Here is a 26,454-nt window from a genome sequence, read left to right as displayed (position 1 = left end):
AAATATTTTTTGAAAAAAATAAAAAAAAACAAGCACCCTGCTCCGCCGACCACCACCACCGCCCATGCCGCCGCCACCGCCACGCCACGACCGCCGACACACCACGTCCGCCGGGGAAGGAGGGGGCGACGGATCCGTGCCGCCACCCTGCCGAGGAAGGAGGGGGCGCCGGATCCGCGCCGCCACGCCGCCGGGGAAGGAGGGAAGGGGGGCGCGCCGGATCCGCGCTGCCACGCCGCCGGGGAAGGAGGGCCCGCCGCCACGCCACCGTGGAAAGAAGGGGGCACCGGATCCGGGGAGGGGGCGCCGGATGAGGGGGCCGGGAGAGGAGGGGAGGGGCGGCGGCCGGAGGGGAAGAGGGCAGCCGGGAGAGGAAGGGAGGGAGGCGGCGCCGGCGGGAGGAGAGGGGGGGCTGGGGGCCGGGAGGAGAGGGGAAGAAGAAGGGGTGGGGACGGGAGGGGTGGGGCGCTGGGGGAGGGGTGGGTTAAGTAGATATTTTTTGTTTGTCGAGTGTCCCAGATCGGGGCACTCGACAAAGTTTTTTTTTCATTTTTTTCTTCTCTTTCTTTTTTTTGCCGAGTGTTTTAGATCTGAGCACTCGGCAAAGTTTTTTTTTTCATTTTTGTCTTCTCCTTCTTTTCTAGAAAAAATATTTTATTTCTTTACCGAGTGTTTTTTTAACACTCGGCAAACCTCCTCTTTACCGAGTGTTTTTTTTGACACTCGGCAAACCCCCTATGGTTTGCCGAGTGTTTTTTTTTTCGTGTGTTTTTAGCGCAGCACTTGGCAAAGAACTTGTTCGCCGAGTGTTCGAGGGAATACACTCGGCAAACATAAAAACACTCGGCAAATTTGAGGATTCCGGTAGTGGAAGAAGGATGAAATAATGCAGCTTCTTCTTCTTCTTCTTGAAGATTGTGTACAAACAAACATCGTCTGCCCTTAGTTAACAGGAATCATACCTGCTGGCCTAAATATGCTCATGGGACGATTAAATAATGGCACAACAGAAACAAACATAAGTAGCAGCAGATGGGGCTGCAATCAAATTCATGTGCACCGGTAAAAAATCATAACTGAGCTTCAAGATAGGTAAAACATCATCAGTATCTTCCTGAAGATATTTCCATTTGTTTTGAACTGTCCTCCAGTGCTCGTAGGTAACATTTCTGTTCAAAAGTGCATCGACACTCCATGCAGCTAGTGGACAACCCTTTAGGGCCTGTTTGGCAGGGCTCCTCTCCGGCTCCGGCTCTGGCTCCTCCAGAGGAGCTCTGCCAAATGTTTTTCTGAAGGAGCCGTTTTTCAGTAAAAAATAGAGGAGCCGGAGCTATTTTGGAGGAGCCACAATTTGTGGCTCCTCCAAAACGGCTCTGGCTCCTCCGGAGGAGCCCCTCAGGAGGAGCCCTGCCAAACAGGTCCTAAGTGCTATAACAATCTGCTGCCCAATGGACTGCAGACTAGGATGGCCCTCATAGCTGTCATTACCAAATGCACATGCCTTGAAGAAAAGCCAAAATTCTTTTTCATCCAGACCTTTAACTGATATCGGATCCATCGTTCCTATCATTTTTGCAACTGATGGTCTTCGGGTTGTTGCTAAAATCATGCAACCAGGTACACGATTGCGTTTTAGTGGAGCTAAAAGGCTAAACCATCCTCTCCTGTCCTTTTCCTCCCACATGTCATCAAATACAAGCAGGAATCTTTTGTTTTCAAGGTTCTTCAGAAGGAATCTTTTGTTTTCAAGATTCTTCAGAAGGGCCCATGCTTTCATCATTCCAGTGAAGAAACTGCCAAGGACGCTTTGCACCAGCCATCCGATTGCAGCATCCACTACAGCAGTTCCCACCACATCCATCGCCTCCCAGTGCAGCTAAGGCAGCAGACACGAGGGAGGAGAAACCAAACAGACCGAGTCAGAGGAATGAACTGGTTGCTTGCTAGGTTGGTATGTTTCGTTGAAATGTCTGTGTGGAGTATACAGGGCAATAGAGGGTAGAGGCCGGGGAGTCAAGTCTTGGGTCCACACCTGCACTAATGATTCGGTTCTGCAAAGCAGTTTAGTGGAAGCTGACTGAGGCCTTCTTGCGTTGCTTCCTTCTTCTTTTCCAGATAAGCATGTATATATGTAGTAGTCAGCACCTAACAACACGTATTTGCATGAAGCAACAAAGGGAAAAACTACTGCTAGTCCGGGCATCACAAAGCTAGACTTTGTCCCAAAGCGAAGTATTCCGTTATGACACCGATGGAGCAACAGGCAAGGCAGTGGAGTAAAAAAAAAAATTCTTTTTTGCAGCAGATGTAAACAGGGAACAGTACCTGAAGCTGAAGAACGGGCATCCCACCGCCGCTGCACGAAAGCAGGTGGGAGGGGGTGAGCGTGAGACGAAGGGAGGCACTTCACGCAGCAGCCGCCGCCGCTCACCTGGCATTGCCGGGCCCGCTCGTGCGGCTGCTGCGTGGGATCTGGCCAGGGAGGGGCGCGCCAGCGGGTGACGACGACGAGCTAACGCCTCGTTCCGCCCCCCTTCCGTTGATTAATTCATCCCAAGACCCAGGCGGTGAGGTCTCCTTGAATGGACGACGACGGGGCGGAATGCGGCGGCGGCGCGGCGACCGCCGCCGGCCGGCGACATGGACGCGTAACGCTTTGGTGGTACAAGACGGCGGTGAGGGGTTTGCGCTGAAATCTAGCAGGCTCCCAGTGAAGTTAACTGGGCTGATGAATGAAGAGGCAAAAATATCGATTTGGGCTGAAATGTAGCAGGGATCAATGAAGCTAATTGGGTTGCGTATAGAAGAAAATTAAGTTCGAGTTTGCTTCTGCAACACCAACACAATGTGGAAAGAACTTTGCCATCCTCGCTTTCAGCTTGATAAAGACCTTAGTTCGTCGTATATTATAAATCTTTAAAAAATTGATTGAAACTACTTAAAGATGTATGTACCTGTGACTAGGTGACTAACGATAGTTACTAACCTCCATCGATCTCTAAATATTTTGGCACCTTGGACTAACACATGGTTACGACTTACGAAGGTGATGTGCTTTCTAGAATAAATCACTAAAATACCCTTATAAAATTATTATTTTTAAGTATTTCTAGGACATTCCTGTAGTGTTGTACCGCTAATTGGGTACTCTCTCCGTTCCTTAATATAAGCCATATAGATTTCTAAAGAAAATTCTAAAATATAGGTACATATCAGCTTCCACGTCGATTAGTTTGGAAACCTTCCCACCGCACATAGCACATGCTCCAACCAATCATTTAGATTTAGGAAGCAATCTGATTGGGAGAGAGAAGATGGTCTGATTTTCCTTTTTTTTCCTCGGTCCCACGTCCTTCCCCAAGCCGTGCGTTAATATTGATGCTAAAAACTATATGGCTTATATTAAGGAACAGAGGGAATAATATGGAATGAAAAAGTATGTTTAGGTTAGTCTCAGTGGGATCACTATTTCCAAGACTCTCATGCGTTGAAACAATGTATAAAAGTTTCATCTCCATCCCATAAAATTTTTATCATGTCTCTTATCATCAATATTATGCCACATCAACTTATTTAATGCTCATGAAACTCTTATTTATTTTATTTATTGAGACCGGATATTTGTGACTCAACTGTCTTCTCCGGCTCTTCCTCTTCCCTTCGCTGTCCTACTCGTACAATGGATGTTGTCGGGCTCAATCATGGTAGGATAACCAGAAAAGAGATTAGTTTTACATTAAAAAAAGAAAAGAAAAGAAAAGAAGAGAAGAGAAGAGAGAGTTGTTCGGAGATGCAGCTGGGAAAACCGCGATGGCATTAGCAGCCAGCAGCCAACCACAGGCCTGTAACTATGAGCGTTGATGATATGCATATGCAGTGGGCAGTGGTGACTCCACAGTGATTTATTTGCACGTAGTTTACATGCCTTCTTGATGCAATAGTTTTGTTTCTTGTCTGGATTGTTGTACTAACCATACCTCAGAATTCAATAACCACCTTTCACAATGCAAGGCGATTGCATCAGGCTGCAACACTGTCTTAAACTTTTCATTCAAGCCACGTAATGGCTTACTGAACCGAACAGACAGCAGCAGCAAAAAAGAAAATTGTGCAAGTGCAAATAAACAGCAGCAATAGAAATAGTCGCAGCCCATAGATAAATAAAGGATAGAATAATGCACATCCTAGAATTGAATGAAGATTGTGTACAAACATGCATCGTCTGTCCTTGTAGTTAACAGCAATCATACATGCTGGTCTAAGTAAGCACATTGGACGATTAATGGCACAACTGAAACAAATACAAGATGAGTGCTGAACAGGTAGCACCGGATGTCTCCAATAATCCCATTCATGCCCGTGAGAAGGTAAAATGGCAGCGACGAATAAACCAACGAACAAAGATAGCAGTAAGACAAACTAGGCAGCCGCAATCCAGGAGATGCACAATATCTGCACCAACCATATTGATCAAGACCAAATGTCTGTATGACATGCACGTTGACACCTGCCACGCACAAATATTTGAGCTGAACATCCAAGACGGTAGGCGCGGCAGCACATGCATGTACAACGTCTCGTGTGAGTGCAGTCTGCAGAACGATTAATTAAGTGAGTAATTATTACTTTATATATAAGTGAGAGGAGGGTGAGGGTGCCAATTTATTCTCAAGACAAAGCGTAGTACCTTGGAAGTTACCGCTGAGGCTAATTGCCCCGTTCGCTTGATCGTATCAGCAATGCTTATCAGTCATGATATAGTGTTTTTCTCTCACCACAAATCATCATGCAAGGTTGAATAGTCCCTTCTCCGGTCCTCCCATTCTCTGTATCGCTGAGCTAGCTCCTCGCTGCAATCATGCACACGAAGCCTACATGAAGCTGGCATTTCCGGGAGCCCCGAGATGCTTGGACAGGAAAGGATTCTCAGGGACTCGAGGGAGACAAGCCTTCGCAGATCTGCAGGAAGTAACAGGAGGTTCGGGTAGCCCCGAAAGTGGAGCTCTCTGAGGGAGGTGAGAAGCTGGAGCGCTCTCTCCTGTTCTTCGGTTAGGTGGACCATCGGGCTCGTTCTGTTTCCCCACAAATCTAGGTATCGTAGAGACGTGAGCTGTTTGCAGAGGGACATTGTAAGGACAGGGGTGTCCCCAAATATCACAAGTCTTTCCAGTCCAGACAAGACCTCACAGGCCCCTTGCTGCTGCAACAAAAGCTCCATCCATGGAGGTAAGACTGAGGAGGCAGCTACTGTGAAGGACGTCAGGTTTGTAAGGGACTGGAAGCCCTCGATCGAAGCAAGCGACTCACAATCTCTAATTTTTAACTCTGTCAGTGTCTTACAGTATCCAAGCTGTAGAGATGTCAATTCTGGACTTTCCCGTACTGCTAGTTCAGTTATGGCAGGGAGACAGGATAGCAGACGGGACTGGACATTGTTTGTGAGATTCCGGATCACAAGTCTGGTAATTGACGGAGGAAGCAGTCCAATCTGATTTCCACCCTGTTCTTGCTCCTGTAGCTTTGGATCCCGCTCCCATGCAGCAGATAACGCAGGAGTCATCTCTATTTCCAAGCTTCCAAGAGAGCTGAGCAATTGCAAGCCCTCCAACGCACCTAGCTGTTGACAGCTTGAAATTGTCAAACTTTGAAGCGAAGTGAGGAATTGCAAGCCCTCCAACGCACCCAGCTGTTGACACCTAGAAATTTTCATGCTTCTTAGAGTGGTGAGGAATTGCAAGCCCTCCAATGCACCAAGCTGTTCACACCCCCAAATTTGCAGATCCTCCAAGGCCGTGCACAAATGGAGCTGTACACACTTAAAACATTGGCTACCCCTGAGTCTCAAGGATCTGAGGTCGACCAAGCCTTTAGGGGAGTAGGACTGCAAGTTTTCTGGGAGATGATTAAGAGAAAGCACTTCAAGTGACGACAGGAGTAACCCAACATCCACGTTACTAGTATCATCTTGCGTATCCCTCACCAACAATAGCTGCAGGTTGGGACAATCAAAAATTTTTAGCTCCTTAAGGGACGGTGGGAGTAATGCAACATCCATGTCATCTTTCGTCCTGCTCATCAACAATGAACCCAGCTTTCGGCAACCATGAATAACTAGTTCCTCAAGAGTGGTAAATCCTCCGAATCCTCCCTTGCCACCATAAAATTCCAGATCTACACATCTAGACAGAGTTAGCCTCTTCAGAGAACAAAGGATGTTACATGGCACTTTCAATAGTGTTTGTTCTTCTGCTGACAACGCCACTGCGGAATACAAACTGCAGCTTCCTTCTGTTTCTGTAGGTTGACTGATCCATAACCATTTTATTGCTGGACAATCATGTAAGCTCAAATGCTCAAGGGACGGCAAATGAGGAAGCATTTTAGTCACAACCCTGATATGCCGGAAGCAGAAATGCTGAGTTCTTTGAGAAATGGGAGGGCAGGAAAGGTTTCCGGTGCTGCCTCTAATGTGGTGGGTGGCTTCAGCAAGTTAGAGCAGTTGTGTATCCTCAAAGACTCTAAACCAGTGAGCTGGCTGAAACTTGCACTTGAAATAGAAATCAATTTTGGACAATTCCCTATGCTCAACGATCTCATGCCCCTAAGATTTTGGAATGCTAAGATCCGGTCATCCAGCACACTCGACTCACTGGATACTATGTTGACCAATGTGGTGCTTATATTTATTGATAGTTTTCCTTGGATGGAAATTTGCTGTACATGAGCAGAAGGTGGTAGCGGACGGGAGACCATCAGACTAGGGCAGTCTTGGAGGATGAGTGTATGGAGACTAGATAGACACACATTCTGTTCCTCCAGTGAAGGAGGAGATGGAGGAACCGTCAGCCCGCTGCACCTTTCTAGTCTTGGCATTTTAATCAACTCCAAGTTCTCCAGAGAAGAATGAACTGACAATTCTCTCACAAGATGCAGGTCCATTAACTTCAACGCCTTGAGTTCCGGCATTCCTCCCAGTGGAAGGATTTCCCAGTTCCTGAAATATCATTTATCTAAGTGTGCCAAAATTTGCAAATGCGTACTAATACAATACTATTCAAGCAAAATTAAAGAAGAATACTTACATTACACGAGGACAATAGCAGATGGCCAGTTTGCGGAGCGAGGGAAACCATGACTTTTGCTCGGCATGGAAAGAAGAGTAACTCTGGAAAGGAGTGAACTCGTTCAGTTGAGGGCAGCCCTTGATGATAATTACCCTTAGTTCAGACGTCAATTCCTTCCCATAAGTACCAAGACATTTTTCCAATCTTGGCATCTCAATCAAGACCAACTCTTCCAAAGAAGGAATTGAAATTTCCACCAAGTTCAACATCCTGATCATTTTTAGCTTCCTAAGGAACGGAAGCAATTGAAGACGGAGAAATCTCCATTCCTTGCACTTCTCTAAACGAAGTATCTTCAGCATCTTAATAGACACATTACCGGCAAGCCAGGTTGGTGAGTTAGCGCCCTTGTACCCAGTTATACATAGTCTTTCGAGGTTCTCATGAGGTTGAAGACCCTCAAGCACATCTTCTGTTCTCCTAGCTGCACAAGGATCAAGGACCACACTGATATCATTCCATGATAAGGACAACTTTTGCAGATACTCTTTGTCTATCAGCCTAGCTCCGCTGGCCTGTTCTTTGGTCTTCACATTTTCAAGTTGAGAAATTTCAAGAGTTACAAGCTCGCTCATGGATCGAAGTTGATCTATATCAAATTCATCATCAATTCGAACCTTGAATTTTAGCTTCTGAAGAGAGGTCAACTTGCTGACACCAGCGATTTCGAAGTGCACTTTCTCATGGGCAACAATATTCCGTAAATTAATGAGACTATTCATACTAGTAGGTACAGAAATATTGCTTCCACTGCCGGCGTTGAAGAATTGAAGGTGATAAAATTTTGTCAAAACTTGAGGAAGAACGATATTCTTCTGAAGGTCCACATTTGCACAAGCAAATTCAAGGTAGCGAAGATGACACGGATTTAAGAAACTAATTGTAGGGCTGACATTGTCATGGGTCACATGAATCCTCACGACTCGTAAACTTTTTGACTTCATACACAAAGTGTGTAGGAACCTTAATAAATGTATGCTGCTTCTGCCGAAAACCATCAAGGTCCTCAATTTTTCTGAAAACCCAACATTCTCTAGTATGTTCTGAAACTTGTCATAGGGCATACTGCAATGTCCATCTATTGACAAATGGCGAACACTTGGTTGGAAGTCCGTAGAGTTGGATCCATTTATAGTGGCACACTCATTTAGCGAAACCATCTGAGCCAATTCATGCATTAGGTCATGCAAGACATAGTCCGAGTCAATCTTTTGGAAAAAGCCAAAATCCACTAAGTTATCCAAATATTGCATCCCTGTTTCCTCCAATCTCTTGGTAGAGTCTTGACACTGCACAAAATTTTGTGATATCCAAACACGGACCAAAAATATCCCAGTAAATCTATAGTCCTCTGGAAACAGAGAGCAGTATGAGAAACACCGCTGCAGGTGAACCGGTAAAAAATCATAACTGAGCTTCAAGATAGGTAAAATATCATCAGTATCTTCTTGAAGAGATTTCCATTTGTTTTGAACTGTCCTCCAGTGCTCGTAGCCAACATTTCTGCTCAAAAGTGCACCGACACTTCGTGCAGCTAGGGGAACACCCTTTAGTATTTTAACAATATGTTGCCCAATGGATTGCAAACTAGGATCGCCCTCATGGTTTTCATTACCAAATGCACAAGCCTTGAAGAACAACCAAATATCTTTTTCATCCAGACCATTCACTTGGACCGGATCCATTATGCTTATCATTTCTGCGACAGATGGTCTTCGAGTTGTTGCTAAAATCATGCAACCAGGTGCATGATTGTCTCTCAGTGGAGCTAACAGGCTAACCCATCCGCTTCTGTCCTTGTCCTCCCACATATCATCTAATACAAGCAGATATCTTTTCTTTTCAATATTCTTCAGAAGCATCTGCTGCAGTATGTTGAAGTTAGTGATTCTTTCGCACTGCTGTCTATCTGTACATACATACTCCAAGATCTCACGTGTTAGCCTCACTTTGTCGAAGTTGGTCGATACACAAACCCACATTCTCAAATCAAAATGGTCTTTGACTCTTTGATCATTGTACACAAATCTGGCAAGTGTTGTCTTCCCAACACCACCGATGCCAACTATAGGCAGAACTTGTAGGTCTTCAGATTTCCCATTTATTAACAGCTCTATTATCTTGTCCCTCTCCGCATCCCTTCCGTATACCTTGTCTTCAATTGGAACAGAAGTTGTCAGACGTGTGTTCATGGCCACATACTGATTCTGGTTTCTCATTGCAATGGGGCTTGAGATCTCTAGATGAAGAACCTCCCGCACAGAATTGCCAAGCTTGTGTAAACAATTTACTATCCCCTTGATCCTCTCAGAAATGTCAAGTTGAATATCATAAGGCAGCTTGGTGCAATGACTTGGCTCCTCCAGATCTCTCTTCCTTTTTCTGCCATGCAAGGCCGAACTAATAACTCGGCTCGCAGTACTACATGCTCGTTGAAAAATAGATGGAGTGGAAGAAGACGCAGGCCTCTTCTCAGGATTCGTACAACCATCCCCTGCGTAAGCAAATTGGCAGTTGTTATGTGAACAAGCAAAAGAAAGGCACTTAAGAAAAAACAGCCATTACTTTAAAACAGCTAACAATTGGCACAAGTTAAGGCATGTGAAAAGGAACCACATTTTTTTCTCGAGCACGCATCAGAACTGCGCATCATTATATTAAGATAGAAGAAACGATCCGATTACAAGCCGAATCCACGGCATGGGTCAGTTTTTTTTTTTTTTTGACACATTAGCGCCCTTTGAAGATCTAAAAGAAACCACAATTAACCAAGAGAGATAAACTCAGTAGCAGGATAAACAGAAGACTAAGTAGGCGTGACAATTTGTAAAAGGCAGAAGTAAGGCAAGAAACATGGAACACTAGTACAGGACATCCATGATCTGAGTGAGGTACCTTGTTCGATCTGTTGTTGGAGGCGGTAGTAGTCGAGCTCGTCCATCACATCTTCGGCATCATAAAGCAGCTCTTTGAGCCCTCCCAGGGACCGGGCCAGTGGCTTGTTGTCAATCCTCCTCCCCTCGGCTGCAGCAAGCACCATCTGCACGTTCCTCATCTCAGACTTGAGGTTCTCCACATCTTCGTCAAGCCCAACACCACGAGCCCAGGCTTTGATCTGTTCAGTGAGGCTCCCAAGGATGGTTTGCACCAGCCACCCTATGGAAGCATCCACCACCCCCATCATCTCTCAGTGAGGAAGCAGGAAGAGGGCGGAGAGACTGGTCTTGTTTGCTGAATAGCTTTGCGGTATAGTACAAGACAATGGACTAATATCTGAACTCAACGCTGCTCAATGGTAATGATGGCCACTTCAGTGAATGACATGTAGGTCCACCCGACTCAATGACATGTGGGCCCAGTGACAAAGGAGCTGTGGCCTCCAAACCCTAGGTCGTGATGTCACCTACCCACCACTACTAGTTGTCCCTAGGTCGTGATGTCACCTACCCACCACTACTAGTTGTCCCTCGTAGAGCAGCTGCCTGTGATTCTGCAATGAAGTTACTTGGAAGCTGCCTGAGTGAGCTTGGTGGATCGATAACCCGGAGAACTGGTCCTCACTATAGCTTGAAGTCATTATGTTTCTGAGAACACATGCGAAGACGCCCAGAAACGAAACGACGCGCGCGTGCATCAGTGCGAGGCACCGGACCGGCGCCGCGTGAAGCAGTTGGGAGTGAGTGAGCATGAGATGGAGGGAGGGAGAGAGTTCACAGGCTCAGCACTTGAAGTAAATTACCTGTCAATGGCTGGCCGTTCGCGCGGCGGCTGCGTGGAATCCGGACGGGGAGGGGGCGCCGGAGCGGAGTCAGGACGGTGAAGTCGACGAGACAGCGCCCGAGCGCCGCACCCCGCTCTCCTCCTCCTCCTCCATCGATTAGCTCTCTGTCCCAGACACGGGCAGCGAGGTCGCCTAGAATGGATCACTGAGGTCCCAGACCACAATGATGGTGTAGGAGAATCGCAATTCTCAGACAGTTCAGCTCCGTCCTCTCTCTCTCTCTCAAAAAAAAAATAGAGAGAGGACACTTCAGCTCCGAAACCGAAACCTTTGAGATAGGATAGGAGTATCTGCTTGCTATCTCAAACAAGTTCTGAAACTATCGCTGAGATCCAGCAGTAGCAATCAAATCAAATAGTAGTAGAGGCCTGGAGGGCCTCAGGGCGCTGGAATTCTTCCCGCGTTGATGACAAAAAAAAGTATAGTTATTATACCATGTGGTCTTTTGGTTTTCCTTAGCTACATAAATATAAATATACATTTTTTTTTACCAAGAGATCAAATCCTGTGTAACTATTGAATTGGGGGTCTATAGTTGAACTGAACCTGATTTATTTTTTGAACTCGTTTCTGAAACTGAAGTTGGGCTCAAGAGATGCCATCAGGAGGGTAGGGATTATATATCCAATCCCATTTAAGCTAGGTCAGTGATATTCCACTCTCAGTTTACCAAACTTTTTTAATTAATCGGGGTCAGTTAAACACGCCTAGCTAGATCCGCCCCTGCTCACGGTTGATGGTGAGGTTTTGTTATTTCTCAATTAAACTATGGCTGAGACGCTGACCAAACTCTATCGACGATGACAAGGGTCATTAACAACAAGCCCATTCTATTTTATTTGCAGGCGAGACAACAAGTGCAACACCACAGCCGCTTCATCCATGATCCGTGGCAGTAAAATCCACACCGTCTCTGCATCCATTCGTCGTCCCTCCTGCAAATTAAAATCCCTGATGACGACGTAACCCGTGACGGAACCGCTTTGGCGCGGGTCACCAGACCAAACCAAGCCTCACCATCGCAATCTCCTCCTCCATTCAACCTCGCTCCTGGCGTTCTTGCGTGAGTTCACTTGGCGGCTCTGCTCCTCTCCTGCTTCTCTTCTGTGAAGAGCGAGCCAATGGAGGAGGAGAGCATCACTTCGCCATTGCTGCAGGAGGAGAAGGTTTACCACCCGGGCTGCCCGGGCTGTGCCAACGACCGGAGGAAGGAGCTCCAGGAGGGCCTGCCGTACAGGGAGTTCTTGTATGTCTGGATCATCTGCCTCGCGACTTGTAAGGAGTTTCTCTGTCCTCCCTCTCCCTGCATGCCCTTGTGTATGTCGCTTGGTGTTCCTCTATGAAAGCTTCTGTTTTTATGCGCCCAAAACTGTCTAATTTGGGGTGATCGGATATTCAAATGTAGTACCAACACTCCAACAGCATAGTCCGGGTAGTTGCCCATATAAGAGCGGCATCACCGGTAGTACTAGTACTAGTACTAGAACTAGCTAAAAAGGACCCTGGTTACATAAGTCAGGGATACTTTCCTGTTATCCTGTACATGCACAATGACATGTAGACTCATTTGTCAACATGTGGACTCATTTCTCAGGGTGTGTTTAGGTAGCCTCCTGAAAATGCTGACATTGAAAGAGTTTTATGGATACTAAGAATTATTTGGTTTCATGAATGATTCTTAGTTATGGAAAATTATGCACAAACTCTCTACAATCTACTTAAACAACAAAATATCAATATTCACTATAAAAAATATCTTAGGACACACCTCAGCTCATTTCGGAGGACAGAAAAAAAAATGTTGCCTCCGTTAATGCGTAGGGACGCACAAGCAACACCTGCATCTATAAAAAGATTTTCAGAGGCAAGGGACTAAAGAAGCCTGCCTCTAAAAATCGATGCGGGCCTCTTCATCCATCTGCCTCTGAAAAAAAATATCGAGACCATTTATATATATTAACTAACCCTGATACCTTTAAAGAGTTTTATGGATAACTGAAAGGTGCACTGAAAGCTGCTAGAATTAGCCTTAGTGGATAAAAATAAAATTAATAAATATAGCCATAAGCACATATTGATCTAGAAGCATTATTGGGAACCCTGTATTTTATAATTCTTAACATGCACCTCATTATATTCTTTTCGCACACATATATTAATTGCATATTTAATACTTCATATTTCCCCTGCCTATAATTTGTCAGCTTTACCGGTGTCATAATTATTCCCCTTCTTGTACTTCATGGTACGTATTTCATCATGCCCTCTTACCCTAATAACTGAAGATATTTTTTTGGTTACTCAACAGTAATTGTTAACTAATATTATATAGCATTTGATCCGTAAAGATTATTCGATCCATTCATGTTCTATCATACATATATACATGCACATGTACGTGCACATATTTGAAACATTTTTGGCTAACAAGTTTGTCACTTACTAGATTAGAGACTTGCATGTTGCAAAAAGAACAGAAGACATTGGATTCTATGCTGGATTTGTGGGTTAGTCCGCACAATTGTTGTTTCTCATTTGAGATATTCTAGTATAAATGGTGTTTTGAACTTTTTTATGGATATTTTCAGGTGCTTCATTTATGCTTGGTAGATGCTTGACTTCAACTGTGTGGGGAATAGCAGCAGATCGATTTGGGAGGAAGCCAGTTGCCATACTTGGCGTTTTCTCTGTGCTAGTAAAAGGAATTGCTTCTACTACAACTATTGATTAAAGTGTTATTTTATTTATTCCCATTTTATTTTTTTCCTTTTTATACTGTGTTCCGCTAACTTAATTCTTGTTAATATTCAGGGTCGTATTCAATACTTTATTTGGGCATAGTACTAGTTATCGGATGGCAATAGCTACAAGATTTCTCCTTGGTGCTTTAAATGGTTTGCTTGGGCCAATTAAGGTATTGTGAATTGGGATTTTGTTCCATGTGAGATGTATTGCACAACTAATATACTTTATACTAATGTGTAACTTTCACAGGCTTATTCTGTCGAAGTTTGCAGGCCTGAACATGAAGCATTGGGAATATCACTTGTAAACACAAGACTATGCTGATGAAATCTCAACTTTTCTTGTTCTATTTATATTTTTTATTCTAAAGTTCCCTCCTTATAACTCTAGGTCGGCACAGCTTGGGGAATAGGTCTGATCATTGGGCCTGCTTTAGGAGGCTACCTTGCACTGGTACAATAGACATCCACTAATTTTAGGCTATGACAATTGGAAATGCATTGTGACCTAATTATATTATGACAGCCTGCAGAAAATTTTCCAAATGTATTTTCACCTGACTCGTTCTTCGGGAGGTATTCTTTCTTCAGTGGAGACTTTATTATATTGTGTAGTATACTTGATTTCTAGAATACTTACATTCAATAAAAACTTAACAGGTTCCGTATTTTTTGTCATGCTTATGCACCTCACTCTTTGCTACTGTTGTTCTTGTGAGCTGCATATGGATGCCGGTACGTGAGATCGCATTGGTTAGAAATATCATCTTTGGAATTAGAAATATACTTAACAATGAAGGCTATTTACTGACCTTAGTGTAGCTTACTGATCAACCTGCAACTTGTACATGATGTTACAAAACAAACTTACCCATTATAGTTGCAAATGGTTTCATCCGATTATATCCATGATCAATCACAATACAACGATCTATCAAGATTACATAGAAGAAATCTCAACTATCTTAATAGATGGTATGCCTCCTTTAAATTTCATAAAAGGTCCTAACAATTCGAATTAGACCCCTTGCAAAATAAGCAAGGATGAGAATGTCTAGAAATTTCCTTCCCTAGACCTCACATTGTGTAGAACATATCAGCACAGGCTGCATCCGTTTCTTCTAATAAAATGTAACACATTTTAAGATATTTCATTTGCACGATGTTGACCTTTTGTCCCTCAAATTTATTCTTCCTCATTCTATAGTAAATTATCTTGGGTTTATTTTAGGAGACATTACACAAGCACAAAGTTCACCAGAATGAAAATAAAAATGTTGAAGCTTTGGAGGCCTACCAGAGTGACTACAAAGAGAAGGATGAACAAATTTCAAGTTTGGATGACAAGAAGAGTTTATTCAAGAATTGGCCCTTTATGTCATCCTTAATTACATATTGTGTATTTTCCTTTCATGATATGGCTTATTCGGAGGTACTATCCTCGATCTCAGTTTCTTATTGTTTTCGTGTACTGAAATGTGATGGCTAATTATGCATTCACCAAACATGTGCTAAATGTAGAATATAATTAGTAGGCACAGATAAAATGTGTGTAAACTAACATGATACAGATAGAGATGGACCTAGTATAACAAAATATAATGTGTTCTTAATAGTACAATTATCTTTGGATGGTTACAACCACTGTGGATACCTGTAGTTAACTTTGGATGATTCTGCAATTAATTGAACTCTCTTGAACCATTTTACCCTATTGTTAGACGAGGTATTTGATGTTTTCAACACTGTTTTTTAAGTGGATAAATATGTATTAATTGCAGCTATAAGAAACGAGTTATCTAGATGTTAGTATAACACAATTTTTAGCCTATAGAATATATGTCCTAATAAATCCTAATATGCAACCTGTACATGTCACGACCCAAGACCTTACTCAAAAAACTTGTACCCACAAGAAAATTTGACGTGTGGTGTCCAATGATAAATCTACTACATTATTACTACAAATACATGTAATAAGCAAACCTTAGATTTTTGTCAGTAGTTAAGAGTAATAATGACATAATTTGAAGTCAACTCCAAGTGTTCTCTTTATGGACTGAAAGTGATAAGAAGTTTGGTGGCCTCAGTTTATCATCTGAGGCTGTAGGTCAAGTGCTTTCAATTACAGGTAACATTTATTTTGATACTTTTTGGGGGGAATCTATTTTGATACTTTCACCAGCCTTGATAGTGTAATGTATGTACTTACCATTCTGTCAAACTTAAGTTGCTAGGAAATAATGGACCTCAACATTTTTGGCCTACCCCGCTGGGCCAGGCCCAGCCCCGAGGCCCTTGCTGGACACGGCCTGGGCAGCAGTGACCGAACCCAAAAAAAAAAAGGCAGGCCTAAAACATTTATTCCATTTAGTTTATTATCTAAACAATAACAATCAGCCCAAGCTCAGACCACAACTCCAGCCCAACAGAGCCCGTGGGACATTATTGGACATGATTTTCAGCCTTTCAGGCCAGAAAAATGTCAAGATTTTTTTTTTTTGCCTGGCCCGACTTTTGCACATGTCTATCACAGAAGCTCAAGAACAAATATGCTACCACAACATTAATATTTGTGGCTGCTCATCATCGATATAAAGTGGAAAATAACTTTAAAATTTTGCCCCAGAAGCTGGACAGAGCATTCAAAGTATTCCCTGAGTCTAGCTATCGTTTCTTTTCCTCAATGTTTTTTTTCTGGATCGGGTGTTCAACCCGTTTTTCATTAAGAGGGAGCTTTTCCTCAATGTTATTTACACCTTACTCTTTTCTATGTAACTTTATACGTGTATCAGTACTGACACATGGCAGTATTTTTGGCCCTTGCATTTCCAGGTGTCAGTCTTCTTATATATCAACTCTCTGTATATCCTCACACTAATAAAATTCTTGGACCTATCAAGACTTCTCGAGTTGCAGCTGTGAGTAAAAACTGCTAGTGTTCAGCTGCAGATATGCTCTGTCTCTTCTGCCTGCATGTCTTATGCTGTGCCTGATCTTGCAGATTCTGTGCATACTTATTCTCTTTGGCTATCCCTATATGACATATCTGTCAGAAATTGGACTATCGATCATTCTGAATATTGCATCGATCTTGAAAATCAATCTTGCTGTGAGTATTTTTCTTTTCTCCAACACCTTGACAGATTCCATATAACTTGGAGAGCACCTAGGATCTGTATATACAATTCATGTTTATAGTTTCATCCATGATATATTGTATCAGGCTACCATCATTTCGAGCAGTTTCATCCTTCAAAATAATGCTGTGGTATGTATGTTCCCATAAGTTAAGATGAATTCAACACCAATCTATAAAAAATGACTGGTGCAAGAATTATGTAGCTGACTGATGAACACCCAATTGCATATTAATAGCCTCAAGACCAAAGAGGAGCTGCAAATGGACTGTCAGTGACAGTAATGTCCCTATTCAAGGCAATTGCTCCTGCAATTGCAGGCACTGTGTGAGTATACTTACTTACTAACTACTTTTGTGAGAATAAAATTTGGATTGTAGCACCACATCCCTACTTCTATGTTCATTCCTAAAGCCATTGCGCCAAACTTCTTGGCATTTTGGATCCTCATGACTTGTTTGTTAATTACCTACAAATGCAGGTTTTCTTGGGCACAAGCACGGCAGCATGCTTTCTTCTTTCCAGGTCAGTTTTTTTTTAAGTACTAGAGTTAATGCAAGATTTTACTGTGGTGTGATCTTTCGTCTTATTCCATATACACCGGTGATCAGATGGTGTTTTTTCTTCTCAATGCCGTCGAGTTTCTTGGACTTATCCTCACATTCAAACCCTTCATGGCCGCACCAGAGTCCATAGCAGTATGAATAGGAATTAGTCTTTTTTTCTTCTTCTGTTTTTTAGTTACAGAGACATTGAATCATTTAGATCCATAGTGGGTCATACTAGTCATAGACAGCTGCTTTAATTTAGTCATGAAAAAGAGATGAAAAGCGAGAATCAATTCCTCTATATATATTTTTATATGGGTGGTGGCATCTAGTTGGCTATTAACAAGTAGTTTGTAGTTAGAGGATTAACTAAAAAAGTTACCCTTTCTAGTTTCTACTAGCCTTCTCTTTGGATGAATTTGGGCTAAAGGAATAATTGGCTAGCCAATAATCCTATGCATCAATCAATGCCCAAAATACGCAATACTAAACTAAATAAGTCATGCGCAATACTAAAGTAGATCTTGGTGTTTCACATGTTGCAATAGCTACATCCGCATGTTTCAAGAGCATATTTCAAGTGTTTAATCTGTTTTCAGATTTATGTTGCAAATGTTTTATTTTGATGTTTCAAATGTAGAGATCTGGTGTTGCACATGTTGCAATGGCGCCGGTGGCTGGCGGACAACGACTTGTCGTAGGGCTTTGGCTCCTACCTCGCGTGGCGCGCCTCAACCTTTCCTTTCTTCTACCTTCCCTTCCCTCCATCTTGCCGTGACAGTTCGAGCTCGGCGGAGAAAGCCTACCTGACGAGCGCATGAATGTCGGGTAGGCGTAGTAGCAGGCACGGGGCGGCCAGGAAGCACAACAGGTGCGGACAGGCGCATGCAGCAGCGTGCGCAGCGGGCGTGGATGGCGCAGGTGTTCGGATAGGGGCTAGCATCCGGATATTCGAACGGGGGTTGGCATCCAAACGTCTAGACAGCCACGCCGATCAGGCAAATGCTAGTCGGTGTGGTCGCTAAACTGGGATGTGTCATTATTATGTCTACCAGTTGAGCTATTAGCATGGGATCCATTACGTACGTGGCCATCAGCCCATCAACATACATATAGCCATTAGTATAGTGGGCCGTAGAATCTGTAGGTAGCAGCAGTTCGGCCCACGCCGGAGACGCTGGCAGCTGGGCTACTGACGGACCTTCTTCGCTCGAAACAAATCGCAGTTTCCAGTCAAACGCAGGAGGAAAGAAAGTTCTGTCAAACGCATCCTTATAACTGTATAATATACACACACACACACTCCGTCGTCCTTCCAATTCTAATAGTACTATCACATATATGTAGCAAGTGACGTGACGTTGCCCAGCTGTCGATCGAGAATATTTTACGTGGTTAACAATGCAACCCCTCTGAATTCGTGCGTGATAGGAATGGCTAGTTAGAGCATCTCCAAGAGTTTGCTATCTTAACTTGACATCCATATAATTTTGATAAAACAAAAAAAAATAGCCTCTAACAATTTGGCAAAACAACTTGGCATCAATAGCAACTTGGCAAATCTTCCCTCCGCGCGCGCAAATATACGCGCGCGTATACGGCTTGGCATCCGGGGCTCTTCGTTTCTTAGCGGGGCTCTTCGTTCTTTTAGCGGGGCTCTTTATTTGCTTAACGGGCCTCTTCGTTTTGTTAACAGGTTTTTTTATTTTACCAAATCAAAAATACCAAACTCTTGGAGATGGATTGTTTTTTTACTTGACATATAATTTTGGGAGTTGGCAAATCACAAGATTTGCCAAGTAAAATTTGACAAACTCTTGGAGATGCTCTTATATATTACTTTGAAAAGACCAATGTAGTAGTAGTATTACTGAGTAGTATGCATGTATGCGTACGTGTCTGATTAGGCTAAAAATAGACAGGTGCTTCTTCTGGTGTCAATCAAATGGTCATATATACGTAGATGCTATCTCTTGCTCACTGCCCTCATAGTATGTATGTGCACCATTCATAACGTGTATACAGGTTGTTGTTTGATGTACAAACCAGGTCACCTTGATGCCGATGTTTTCTATTTTTCCTTTTTTTGCTCACCAACTTTAAGCCAGCCAAATTGTTGGCAAGGCAGCGAGAAAATCAAACGTGTGCCCGATCTCCTTCTCGAAACCTATATACACTTTGTCCCACACCGTCTGGCCGGATCTCTGCCTCGATCCGGTCCTCCCAGCGACCCAGCCGCAACGCATTAATTAACTGGAGTAATGCGCGTAGAGCCATCAGCCTCTGGAGACTGGGGGAGTAGTGCAAGTTCATTGCATGCGACTCTTCTTCGTTCCTCTGCAGTAGTAGGAGAGCATCAGATCAGATCACATCGAAATTATATTGAGATGATGCATGCATGATGATGATGAGAAACGAACCCGCGGCGAAACAAGGGTACGGTTGAGCGAGCGAGCAACCAGCCTGTTTGGAAGGCCGTATCGTATCGTGGATTATTTACTGCTGGCTGGTTTGGTGTGAGAGAAAAACACTGTTCCTGACTGAAAATTTACGATCATTTACGAGCAAGCGAACAGGCTCACGCACCTTTCAATCAAATCAAACCAAACCAATTAAGCAGCAGCTAGCAACAGCAGTAGTACCCAGCACGCAACGCAAGCAGCCAAGCAAACAACCTCGACCTGACTGCTCCCCTGATGATGACGCAAGTGCTGACGCCACCGCCTGGTATATATGGCACTGTGCTGTGCTGGCGTCCGTGTACAAATTATACTACTCCTCCAATGCTGGTTGGTGTCGAGGACGACGGCTGATGAGGCCGCTACGACATTCATTTTGTTGCTGTATGCAGACAGGCACGCTACCCACAGTAGTGGTGGAGCAAATATAAACAAATTATAAGCAAGCTGGAAGTCAAATGAGAAGTCACGACTGGAGTATGCTATATGCATCGAGCGTCTCCAGCAAACTACCTAAACAAACTATATATCCTTAATTTAGGTAGTAGGAGCAAAAAAAAAAAAAAAACAGCTCCAGCATACTAGACCCAACAAATTTATTGGCTACCCGAATCCCCTCCTCCCCTACCCATTCCTGTTCGGCCAGGAGGGCTGCCTAAAATTATGTTCGCATGTTTCCCACCCCGCGCTCTCCCGTCCGCGCCCGCACCCCATGGCCGCCGGCCTTCATCCCAACCACCGCCGGCGCCCCAGGCGCGTCGCCGGACCTTTGGGCGGCCAGATCTAAACCGCCACCGCCGGCGCTGGCCCTCCTTCGCCGCGGCCGGTGTAACACCCTAAAAATTTGACCTAGTTTTTAAAAATCACTAAAAATTTAAACTTTTTAATTTTTGCATAGGAGATAACAAATATAACTAACCTAAATATTTTTTTTAAATAAAATAACATAGGAACATAAAAATATATGTGTGAAACTTTGTGTGAACGATTGCATGACTTGTTGAACTTATGGTGGCACCCTTTTTACACACTCATGCATTCAAATTTAAATTTGAAATCATTTAAACATATGCATAATTAAGTTAGGAAATAGAAAAAGGAATTGGAAATTGGGAAAAGCCTCACGGGCTCATTCTCTCCCTCTCCCTCCTCTCGGCCCCACAACAGCAGCCCAGCCCTTCTCCTCCTCCCTCCCTTCCTCCCGCGCGAGCCGGCCCAGCAGCACCGCAGCCTAGCTCGGCCCGGCTTCGTCCGCTCCCCCTTCTCCTCCATCTCTCCCACTGACGCCCGAGCCCCGCCTGTCGACTTCGTCGTCCTCCTCGCGTCCGACGGCCGTACGCGGCACAGCCACGGCGTTAACTCCCACCAGCGCCACCCCGGTGCCAGCGGAGGCATGGAGACAACGGGGCCCCACTGCGCCCTCCTTTTTCCTCTCTTCTCCCTCTCCTCCCTCACTGTGAACACGTCCACAGTCGACGCCATGGTTGCCGCCGTGCTAAGCCACCAGAGTAGCCGCCAAAGCACTCTAGCGAGCGCATGGATGAGCACTAGCCTTGGCGATGTGACCAGACGAGGTCAGCGGCATGCCCGCATGATGGATAAGGATGGCAATGAGAAATATCTCGCCGCTGGGACACCAGCCTAGCCGCCTATGAATAGGCCCGGCCAGCGACGCACTCGCCTCGCCCTCTCCACCACCAGCTCCACCGAGGGAGGGAACACCCCATCTCCCCCTCCTCTTTCCCTTTCCCCTCCTCTTTCCCCTTTTCTTCCACCTTTCTCCAATCCGGGAGTTCGCCGGTGCCATCAGCGCCACCCTCTCTCCTCCTTCTTCGTTGCGTCTCTAGCCGATTGGAGCGACCGGTGAGTCCCCAAGCTTCTCCTCTTCCATTTGCTGTAGCTAGTAGGTAGCTTAGGCCTTTGTGTTGCGTTTCCTGCGTGAGCCCCACTCCGCCGAGCCGCCATGACCGTCGGTCATCACCAGAGAGGCCACCCCAGGGCACACCACCATCACCACTACACTCCTCTTCCGCCCGCATGCACGTACACATAGTTAGTTGAGTAGAATAGGGCCTCTAGGGCCGAGTCTAGTGCACAGTGTCGCTGCAACCACTCCGGTGAGCCGCCACCGCCGCCACGGGCACCCGTTGCCAATGACGATCCCACCACAGGCTGCGGCATGACCCCACGGACCTCGTCCACCCTTCATCCACCTTCCCTGAAGGCTGACGCTGCCGTCGTAAGCCGCTCCAGTGAGCCCTGCTCCCCCTCCCCTGCTCTGTTATCGGCGCGAGCACCTTCGTCCGTCGCCATTCCCCTCTTCCCCCTCCCCTGTCTCTGCCAGGTGGGACCGAGAGGAAACGGCGTTGCCATCACCCTCTGTCCCTATCCATCTCTCTCTCCCTCACTGACACCTCCGTCCCTATCTAGCCTCGCTCGAATGCCTAACCAAGTCCAGATCCAAAGTACCACTCCGCCCGGTCTCCAATTATCATTCATATATATTCCATGTGATAGTAATGTAATAACAACAATAATAGATTTCCTATCTCTCGCGAGTGATAGGTAATTACTCGACTTCTACCGGATCCTACAGCATAGCAATCTACACGATCCTGACATACTAGTAGGACTCATAGGATAAGAATATATATATATATGTAAGTGGTTTTTATTCAACTCCTTAAAACTTAATGTACAGGCATAAGATAAAGTGCAGAATAATAGGGGTTATGCACTAGGACTTGCATAGATAAGATATAACCAAAAGTTAGCATTCCATCATGGTGACACGATCATCAAGGCACCATCTTTTTCGCTACCTCAGTCGACTCCATGATCCATCGTTGTTCTTATTATGATATACGTGGATGCAACATAGAGACGCAATTAATCAATGGTAATTGCAACTCTTAAAAATACGATTACGCTCCACAAGCTAACGAGCTAGCTTAAATGACTAACGTACTAGTCTACGTATCCGCGTCGTCAAGTAAGGCTTTGTCTCCGAAAAAATGTTATAGTTTAAAAATCCCAAGGTGTTTCGGCATTTTATTGATTAAACATATATTTTTGAACTAGGGCTCATTTAGCTACCTTAGCAAACTAATTATTATGGAGCTACAAAAATTACAGTGAGCACCTAATAATATGAGGAATTTACTATGAAAGTTTCAGAGCCAACACTATCATCACTTTATCACAAAATTCCTACAAGTTTATATCTTATAATATTAAGCATCTTAAATTAATTAGATAACTCCTGAAAATATTATAAAACTATATGAACAAAACATACTAGCAAATAGATCATGATTTTAGGAACCTAACAAAATTGGTTTCACAATTTTAGGTTAACTACATAATTTGATATTGAATTTATAAGTTTACCTTAGAAACTAAATTAGAAAATACATTACAAAAAGGAAAGGGCCGGCAGCGACCCTTCTGGCCTTACAGCCCATCGTGGCGCGGTTGCGCGCGCCGTGGTAGCCCAGTACGGCCCCTGAGCTTTTAGAGATTAATACGACTACTATGCGCACTATTACTATCGTCAGTAACTTTGCAACCAAACCCTCAGATGTTTTTACCTTTATCACGGGAAGGTCCCTGGGATCCCCGCGCGCGCTGGCGCAGCGGCCGACGGCACAAGGCGGTTACGCCGGGCAAACTAGGCTCTCAATGACAGAATTAAGGGACCGACCACCATCTACATCTAAACGCACAAGGATGGGTGGCGGTTAGGGACTCAGAGGTGCAATGTCGCGGGCTGCAGCGGCGAGTGGCTGTTCCGGCGAGCTTACGTACGCTCGGTAGAGTAGAAGTGGCGGATAAGCATCAGTGGCTCACCGTGGTGTACGCCCTACTGACGGTTGAAGCAGGGAAGCAATGCGATGGTCTAGCCACGTGTGACCGTGCGAAGCGGCGGCGCTCTGCGATGGACACCGGCGCATCACCCCACCGACAACGAGCACCCTGGCCAAAATAACGCGAGCAACGGATGGAAGGAGTCACGGCAAACTCAGGGTTACGAGCAATTGAACTGTTACCACTCCTACAGGCCTTACCCCAACCCTCTGGTCACGGCGGCGCACATGACCGGTGGCGAGCAAAATCCAAAATTGGCCGTGGCCAGACCACCGCTGGACCCGATGAGACTGGGGCATCTAACTAACTTCCTCTGCTTCTCACTGATGCTAGGAATTGAGCTGGGAAGCTTTGAGTTGGTTATTATGAAGGGAAGAGGGCGGAGCATCGCCCCTGCTACCTCACGCGACACAGCCCCAACAGAGGTAACCCGGCCATGACCCGACAGGGTACAACACGTGGACATGGCCGCACGAGCGAGGGCAATAGGCATGTCAGGTAGAGCTAGATGGAGCAAAGAGGTGTGCTAGCACGCAGGGCACTTGAATGCGGTAGCCGGGCCCGAGTGGCTCACCGGCGTCGACTAGCGGAACAGGGCGAATTAGGGAGGCGTCACCGTCACCCTGAAGCTGGGGTCGGCTGACCTAGCCGTGGCAGGCGGCGGCATGGGCTTGCGGTAGGTGAGACGTAGGGTAGGGTGACTGCCACATCGACATGGCGACAATGGCCACGACCTTGGCTCAACCCCGCGCGTGGCTCAGCGGACACGGTGGCGCACGCATAAGGCGACAGCGGGGCACACAACAACCGTATTGCAACAACACCTCACCACGCGACCGTGCAGCGGCTGCACCAGCGTAGCGCAGTGGCAACCCTCTAGCGCGGCGGTGCGCGCAGCAGCACGACAGCCAGTAGCGGCAGGGCGACAACAGCAGCCCACTGGGCCGGCCTCGGCCAACCCACGGCCAGACCAGCCGACCAGGGTTGGCACTACGGCGCGCGGAACGCGGCCAGCCACGCGAGGTGACCGCGCGCCCGAGCCAAGCATATGACACGCACGAATTTTAAAGCAAAGCAATGGATGCCGATCATCTCAACCGAAGTTCAACCAATCCTACTAACCTAAAGTCAACACTACCAGCTAGCTAGCGGAGCAATCGCCCTGACCCGAGAGCAACCAGAGAGGGAGATAAAATGATGCTAACTTGGGTTCGTCGCTGGAGTGCTGGTTCACGAACAGGGCGCCAACAACATAGTTAACAATGCGTTCCAACCAAGTTTGGGCAATTTTTACGAGAGCAACATGACATCCAACACAACTTCGACCTAAGCCATGCTCAAGCACTCGCTTTGATGCAATCAACAATGCCAAAACATGCCGCTAGTGTTTAAACATTTTTGTTAGAAATTAAATGTCAAAATAGCATTGTCTTGCTACTTTTCCATACTTATAAAAGTTAAGGATTCAATTCAAACTAACAGCCATTAACACTTTTGTTACAATTTTTAAAGGGCCTAAACCCTATTAACTGCTACCAACAAGTATTTCATGCAATAGTCCATACCTTATACTAACCCATAGGAGCAAAATATTTAAGCAACATTTAACTATTTTGCTCAATATAATTCACCAAAAATGGTATTTTACACAATAGTTCAAGTGTTTGCCGACTTAACGAAAAGAGCTTATCTTAACGTCAAATTTGATTTTTGAGCTCCCAAAACACTAGTTAACAACATCTATTTTCCAAAAGTTAAAGTTGTCTTTCCATCTACTCAATTTTTATTTAAGCACTAAATACAAGTTATGTTTGATCCTTGTTCATAGAAATTGTTTTTCGCCTCACGTGTGTTATAAATTTTTAAAACCCGTAAACTTGTTAAGCTAATCCTTCTCGGACCTAAATTTCGGTGCTAAGCAAGCTCGTAACACCAGGGATGTTACATTTCTCTCTCCTCGCATCATTACAATTAGATATAGACCACCACAATCGCATAAAAAACTTGGAAAAGAGCAGAAAAATAGGATATGAGGGCACATTTCAAGCTCCCACGGCCACCTCCCTCAAAGAAATCAAGATCAAAATCTCCCTCCTTGAAAAATAGTGTTTTTTTAGAAGAACCAAAGATGTCCACCCCATAAAAATAAATAGGTGAGCTCGTGGAGATAGAAGATGAGGTGATTAGGGTGTATTTATAGCCTGTCATTAACAAAAGAGGGCATTGATACTCCATTGACGGAGGCAACCGACTAATGATGCTCGTCTTGGTCCTCTTAAGGTGTCTTACTCTGTTAATGATTAACAAGGGCGGACGTTTGTCTCTGGATACCTCCTACATTAACAAAGGTGGCGCCCTTTTGTATCTGCTCTGTGTTAATCAAGACTGTCTCTTAAAATCTTTTTGTTGGAAGTATGTGGACCATCTGCATGGGGTAGTTGTGGACACCTATTGTGAATTCACGACATGCATGTGTGTAGGCGCAATCATCAACACATGTGAATGGAACATAAATTTAGGAGATATTTTTTTGGAAAGAAAAAATGCGCACTTGCCATGACTGCAATAGATGACCACGGATGGCATATTAGGAGAGTTGCGACTGGATATTTTTTCTGTCAAAAAAAGAAATTTATGAAGAGAGAAGGATGTGTTTCCTTAGGATGAAAACTGGGTGTGTGTATATAGTTTGCTCGACTTAAAAAGTCGTTGAAGCTAGCATTTTTTGAGAGCTAGAGAGAGGGCTTTAATTAGTTTCTGTTTAGATCCTATAGGCTCAACAATCAGCAGC

At 44.9% G+C, this 26,454-nt stretch overlaps 1 protein-coding gene and 2 pseudogenes across 1 annotated transcript; 1 reads left to right on the top strand and 2 right to left on the bottom strand.

Annotated features, from left to right (window-relative positions):
- Positions 1 to 991: 991 nt before the first annotated feature.
- LOC136479313 (disease resistance protein RGA2-like) lies at positions 992 to 1,890 on the bottom strand. The gene is made up of 2 exons (XM_066477221.1): positions 1,430 to 1,890; positions 992 to 1,222 (listed from the first exon to the last, which is right to left on the bottom strand). Exons 1-2 carry the CDS (start codon positions 1,859 to 1,861, stop codon positions 992 to 994), a joined length of 663 nt encoding a protein of 220 aa, XP_066333318.1. The 5' UTR covers positions 1,862 to 1,890.
- A 2,285-nt stretch (positions 1,891 to 4,175) lies between these two features.
- Positions 4,176 to 10,359, bottom strand: LOC136481409 (disease resistance protein RGA2-like; annotated as a pseudogene).
- A 1,667-nt stretch (positions 10,360 to 12,026) lies between these two features.
- On the top strand, positions 12,027 to 17,497 carry LOC136483468 (protein ZINC INDUCED FACILITATOR-LIKE 1-like; annotated as a pseudogene).
- Positions 17,498 to 26,454: the final 8,957 nt, after the last annotated feature.

The sequence above is a fragment of the Miscanthus floridulus genome, chromosome 9 (genome assembly GCF_019320115.1).
Source record: "Miscanthus floridulus cultivar M001 chromosome 9, ASM1932011v1, whole genome shotgun sequence".
Lineage (NCBI taxonomy): Eukaryota > Viridiplantae > Streptophyta > Magnoliopsida > Poales > Poaceae > Miscanthus > Miscanthus floridulus.
This window is presented reverse-complemented; position numbering and strand designations above follow the sequence as displayed.

What these genes read in the sequence shown, in the direction of transcription:
- LOC136479313 (XM_066477221.1), bottom strand. Translation starts at nt 1,861, where the DNA reads ATGGATGTGGTGGGAACTGCTGTAGTGGATGCTGCAATCGGATGGCTG. An exon ending in TTGGGCAGCAGATTGTTATA is followed by an intron (nt 1,223 to 1,429) that starts GCACTTAGGACC and finishes CCTGCCAAACAG; the next exon opens with GCCCTAAAGGGTTGTCCACT.